The 6,000-nt window shown below is 39.8% G+C and overlaps 1 protein-coding gene across 1 annotated transcript in view; it reads left to right on the forward strand.

Moving 5' to 3' along the window:
- The window catches only part of Myo3b (myosin IIIB), a 403,285-nt gene that overhangs the window by 238,349 nt on the left and 158,936 nt on the right, over nt 1-6,000 (forward strand). The window contains exon 26 of the mRNA XM_031370554.1: nt 5,260-5,339. Coding sequence (XP_031226414.1) covers nt 5,260-5,339 — 80 coding nt within the window. The remainder of the gene's footprint in view (nt 1-5,259; nt 5,340-6,000) is intronic.

Genomic DNA, 6,000 nt, shown 5'->3' on the forward strand with positions numbered 1-6,000 from the left:
AGAGCTTAATGCTGGGTATAGAGTGAAAGCGAATGAATATTAGTGCTTGCCCCAAGAACCTTAGAAGCCAAGGAAAGTCAGAGACACCATGTTAGTTAGCTGCCTGGGTAGTTTTTCCATGTGGCATCATTAAGGAATATTTTTTGGCTTTGACAACATGTGCATTGGTGATTTGTCTGCTTATATGTCTGTATGAGGTAGCCAGAACTCCTGGAACTGGAGTTACAGACAGTTGTGAGCTGCCATGTGGGTGCTGGGAATTGAACCCCGATCCCCTGGAAGAACAGACAGTGCTCTGAACTGTTGAGTTACCTCTTCAACCCCAGTTTACAAGTCTTATACCAGGTACTGAAAAAACATTTTCAAATTAATGAAGAGGAACAGAAATAAAAACTTGATGGTTGTTTTAAAAGATATCTAAAAGAAATTAAATCATTTCTGCATCCCTAGAGATTAATATTAATATAAGGTAGAATTTCTGCTGAGAGGACTTGGAGTGTATAGACTAGGTTTAGCCCCTAAGGTTAACATTAAATTACAGTGCTTGTCAGGTAGGTAACCTCTGCTAGCTTTTGCTCTCTATAGCTGCTTCCTCCTCCTCTGCCTCCTCCTTCTCTTCTTCCTCCCTCCTCCTTCTCTTCTTCTTCTTCCCCTCTACCTCCTCTTCCTCCTCCTTTTCCTTCTCTTCTTCCTCCTCCTCCTTAATTGTCTCCTCAGTAATTAATTGCATCCTAAGTTAATAGAAGTGAAAATAGTTTGAACATTATTAAATGACAGCTCTCCTATTTCAAGCTGTCTGGAAATCAGAGAAAGCTTTGGCTTGGGTTCCTTTAAGCACATGGTCTAGAGTTATTCATTATGCAAAAATCCTTTAAGATGTCAGACAATTCAAAGATAATACAGGGGCTGGAGAGGTGGTTCTGTGGTTAAACGCTCTCCTTGAGAACCTGCCTGGGTTTGGTTCCTAGCACCTAAATGACGGCTCATACCATGCATAGCTCCAGTTTGAGGGGATCTCATGTCCTCTTCTGACCTCTGAGGACACCACCAGGTGTGCATATGGTGAACACACATTCATGCAGACAAAATATTCATATACATAAAGCATGTGAATCTGAGGAAAAGTGTTATTTTAAAGCAGTACAAAACCATGAAAGCTGTTTTTTTGTTGTTTGGTTGGTTGGTTGGTTTTTTACGATTCTGAATTTCTCACACGTATCATAAAGATAAAGTTGTATGGTCAGAAAATAGTGAGTGTGTTATCTGTGTTTTTCTTCCTTTCCAGTTCATCCATTCATTATTGTTGATGCACATGTGATGGATGTGTGTCTGACTGTGTTCACTGTGGTATGTGTGCAAGTCAGAGAATGGCTTTTATGAACCAGTACTCTCCTGCCCCTCGTGGTGAAGCAGGTGCAGGCTCTCCCACCTCTGCCATGCTACAGACTGCAAGCTACAAGGCCTAGGAGATTCCAGATGGCTCTTCCGTCTCCATCTCCCATCTTGCTGCAGGAGTTACTGTTCTCTATATTTTTTTTCAGTTGAGCAGGTGTGGGACAGGCTGGTTTCTTCTTTCTTTTTTATTCCTTTACTCCACAAAATGATGACTTTTCTTTCCAAATAATCATCTATTCTCCTTTCACTAGACATTCAGCAATGTCTAAATTGGCAGGGAACTTGTCCACCCATTCTGTCTATTTATTACCTTCAATGCCTAAAATCATAGATAAATGCCAGGAGGGGAAGAAAGGAAAAAAAAAACCACCAAGGACAAAATCTAATAGTACACATTCTCTGCTCCTTGGGCTCCTGGTACCCAAATTCTGTGGCTATTTTAAATTTCCTCCATGTATCAAATCTACAGCTAGTCCTTGTTACAGATTTAAATGGTTATAGAAAGATATTATAAGTGCTTTTTAACATATACAATATTATAATATGTTTTATACAACAACTAAATTTAGCTCCTTATGTTTTATTAGCCACCGAGTAAGAAACTTCAGTGAGTAGGTTTGAGTCACTGCAACCCCACAGAGGCACAGGTTGGGAGCTCCCCACACATTGTCAGCACAAACTATGGTTCTGGCCAAGAAGGAAAGCCAAAGCTTTGGAGGAAGGAAGCCAGGATCAGATAAGTTGAGAAATCAAGTTTGGATCTGTTAGGTCATTCCAAGTGAGACTCTCCATTAGGATTGGGTAAGGATCATCCAACAACAGCTCAGGCAGGTGAAACCAGCAAGGGAGATGATGTGGAAGTGGGATGTAGGGAGATGTGGAAGTGGGGTATATAGAACTCTCTCTCTCTCATCAATCTTTGCTGATACTTTCAGTGAAAGAACTGATAGAACCTTCAAGAAGGTTCCCTCCAGGGAGCATCCACCATTAACTTGGTCAGGAAACTCCCTCAAACAAAGCTGCACCAGAGACAAGACCTGCACAGGCTTTGGTAGGATAGACAGACAGGAAGGTATGCTTTTCCCATTGGCATGAGCTGGCTCTGGGCTGCCAGGCCCTGCAGCAAGCTCAAACAGCCTGGTGGGGCAGCAGAGGGCACTGAAGTCTGTGGAATTACTGAAACCAATGATCACATACTTGGGTACAATTCTTACGAGGTAACTGAAGGTGAAAATCCTCAGAAGGCAGGAAGCAGGAGAATGAGGTGGGAGCCTTTAAGCCCTACTTCAGATTTCTGCATAGGATCTCAATTGTATCAAGGTCTTTTCTCAAGAATTGCACTCCACCCAGGAAACACGTTGGTAATCATGGTTTCCCAGAAGCACAGGAAGAGACAGAAGGGATGCTCAGTGTGAAGATGCTGTCCTGGGTGAGGCACCAAGGATGCTTACCATTTGAAAGGAGTGTGAACACTGTATTTACATATAAATGGAAATGGAAAGTTCTTATAGGTTATGTTTCTGGAAGGTGTGTGTGTGGCAGGCCGGGTGGCTGGGATCTATTGTTTATTTGTGTTGTAAATCCTTTGAAATGTGTTAAATGCTTCCCACTCATTATAAAGCTCCTGCCACCCCGGATTACGACTTTGATGTCACCAATCCTCCTTCAAAGGGTTCTTTGCAGGCTATTAATCACAGTTTAGCCTCTGAAGATATCACCAGAGAAAACATTTGGACATCTCTGTGCTAGACTCACTAAAACTTTGAAATCTTGAGCATCTCGCATAAGCACACAACACAGTCATTCCTTTCATTGACAAGTCTTCCTTCTGTTGCACAAAATAGCTCCGGAAGTAAAAATGCAAACAAACATCTTCACACACTAGGGTTGGTGAAGAAAGGGTGGAGGGTAAATCAGGAAGGGAGGAGAGAGACTGAGAGGCTCCTCCAGGGTAAGACACAGGAATGAGCGAGGCCAGGAGCCTGGCCTGTGTCTGTTCACACTAGCTTTTCACTAAGGGATGCTCACAGAGGGGATGGGGAGATCGCTTCTCTCATCTTCTATGCTTTAAGTCCTACGTGAATTGTTTACAGTAAATGAAAATAATGAGTCTGATGGTCACTTGTCTATGTGCTGGGAGCAGAAGTCTTTCAGATTTCAGATTTTCAAAATTTTAGATTTTGATTTGAGAATATTTGCATCTGCAAAATGAGCTGGCTGGGAGATGTGACCAAGTCTAAACACAAGATTTAGGTTCCACATATACATGGTAAAGTACCTGAAGGCAATTTCTACCATATGTATATATGTGTATAGTATTAGTGTGTGTGTATGTATATACATATATACACATACATAAATTTATGATACAGGTTACATACATATATACACACTTATGTGTACATGTTTTATATATATATACACACATATGTATGTATATACCTCACATACTATATATCAAATACCTATATATGTTTGATCCCCATATCACACACATATACACATACCACACTCTCCATATATAATTCATATAATTATAATATTGTATTATATATAATTATTATCTAACATTGTATAATATGTACATGCATGTATTATGCATGTTATATTACAATAATAATATATATTGTTCCATGCACAAGCCTATACTGTTGTTATACTAGAGACTGAGCCCAGGGCTTCATACATGCTAAGTGTTAGATAAATCTATCTATCTATCTATCTATCTATCTATCTATCTATCTATCTAATATACATATATATTAGATATATATATCTATATATATATAGCATCACACACACATATATACTCTCTTTATATAAGATATTATACAAATAATTACAATACTATATTATTATATATAATTGTCTAATATTATATACTATATACATATGTTGTATGTGTATGTGTGATGTGTGATGCTGGGGGTCAAATCCAGGTAGGCAAGTGATCTTTGAGTTTTATCTCCAGCCCTAGTGTACACAATATACACAGTAAGTTTTTATGTTATGTAGTTGGGATGTATGTAGTTCAGCAGCAGAGCTGAAGAACCGGCACATGGCATATACAAGGCCCTGGGCTCCGTCTCTGGTATAATTACAGTTTTGTGCAGTTTTGTGTAGGGAGGGTCCACTAGTGGCATCCTATTAGTGCTCAAAGTTTTTGGCTCTTGGAACATTTTGGACTTTGGATTTTTACATGTAGGCATGCTTACCTTGTGTTGTTAGACCATATTCATGGTCGATACCAAATGCTTTGAAATTTTTCTTATGGGAATTTTATAGTTTCAAGTCTTATATTTAAGTCTTCAATATTCAACCACTTGAATTAACTTTTTAACTGTTTTAGCTTTGTGGTGTGTGTGTGTGTGTGTGTGTGTGCATGTGTGCACATGTGTGTGTGTGGTGTGTGTGTGTGCATGTGTGTGTACGTACGCGTGTGTGTATGTGTGTGTGTATGCATGTGTACGTGCACATGTGTGCGTGTGCATGCGTGTACGGGTGTGTGTGTACGTGTGTGTGTGTGTGTGTGTGTGTGTGTGTGAAGGCACAGCAATTCCATGGTATGCATATGGAGGTCTAAGGACACCTTGTGGTTGTCAGTTTGCTCCTTCTGCCAATGTGGGACCCAAGGATTGAACTTGGGTTGTCAGATAGCAAACTAAGCCATCTTGCCAGCTAAAAAACTTTCAATTTTTTAAAAAATTTCTTAGGATACCAATCAGAAAACTCAGAAAAACACAAGGATGTAAAAGGGAAAATTGTCCATAACTTGGTTTCTTAACTTTTCCTTCAATTTAAGCTGTTTTTGTTTGTTTGATTGTTTTTTGTTTTTTGTTTTTTGTTTTTTTTTTTTTTGCTCAGGTAATTTGGCGCAAACCAGAGCTAGGATCACAGCATCCTCGAGATCTTTGCCTCCACATTTCAGTGCTGGGAGGGCTAAGGTGAGCAGTTGATTTGTTCCACTGATGGGGCTGGGAGTCAATGTTAATGCCAGAGCAAGCAACACTTCTTTCTCTCCATCTGCCTCTGCCTGCGCAGTCTGCAAAAGTGACCTGCGGTGTTTGGGAAACAAAAGGAATTTTGAAAGTCTAGGAAATTTGAATCATGGAATCCGTGCAATCTTGATAGTCAGAAAAAAATACCCAATGTAGGGGATGATGACATATGTACACAGTCTTGAAAAAAAGATAAATAATTTTCTGTGAGACTAACATAGAAGGTAAGTAAGACCAGACAGAATCAGCAAGGAGGAAAATAACAAAACAAGAACAAAAAACAAAAAACAACTAAACCTGTTCCCTGCATAACTAAAAATGAGTTATACAGGGGCCATGTTAAGAGGGTTCATACATATCCAACCATAAAATAATATCCAGCTGTCTGGCCCTTCCAACTGATGCTTAGACAGGACTTCAAGGAGCACCTGACTGACATTTATTGTGTAGACAGTACTCATTTATCTGTGGTGTGGCTTTCTGGGGCTTCAGCCACCAGTGGCCAATCATGATTTAAATTCTAAAGTATTAAAAGTATTAAACAAGTAACTGGTAAGTTTTACATGTGCTCACCTAAGGACAGTATGGACTCTTTCTCCCCCTCCCC

This window comes from Mastomys coucha, unplaced genomic scaffold, assembly GCF_008632895.1.
Source record: "Mastomys coucha isolate ucsf_1 unplaced genomic scaffold, UCSF_Mcou_1 pScaffold15, whole genome shotgun sequence".
Classification (NCBI taxonomy): Eukaryota; Metazoa; Chordata; class Mammalia; order Rodentia; family Muridae; genus Mastomys; species Mastomys coucha.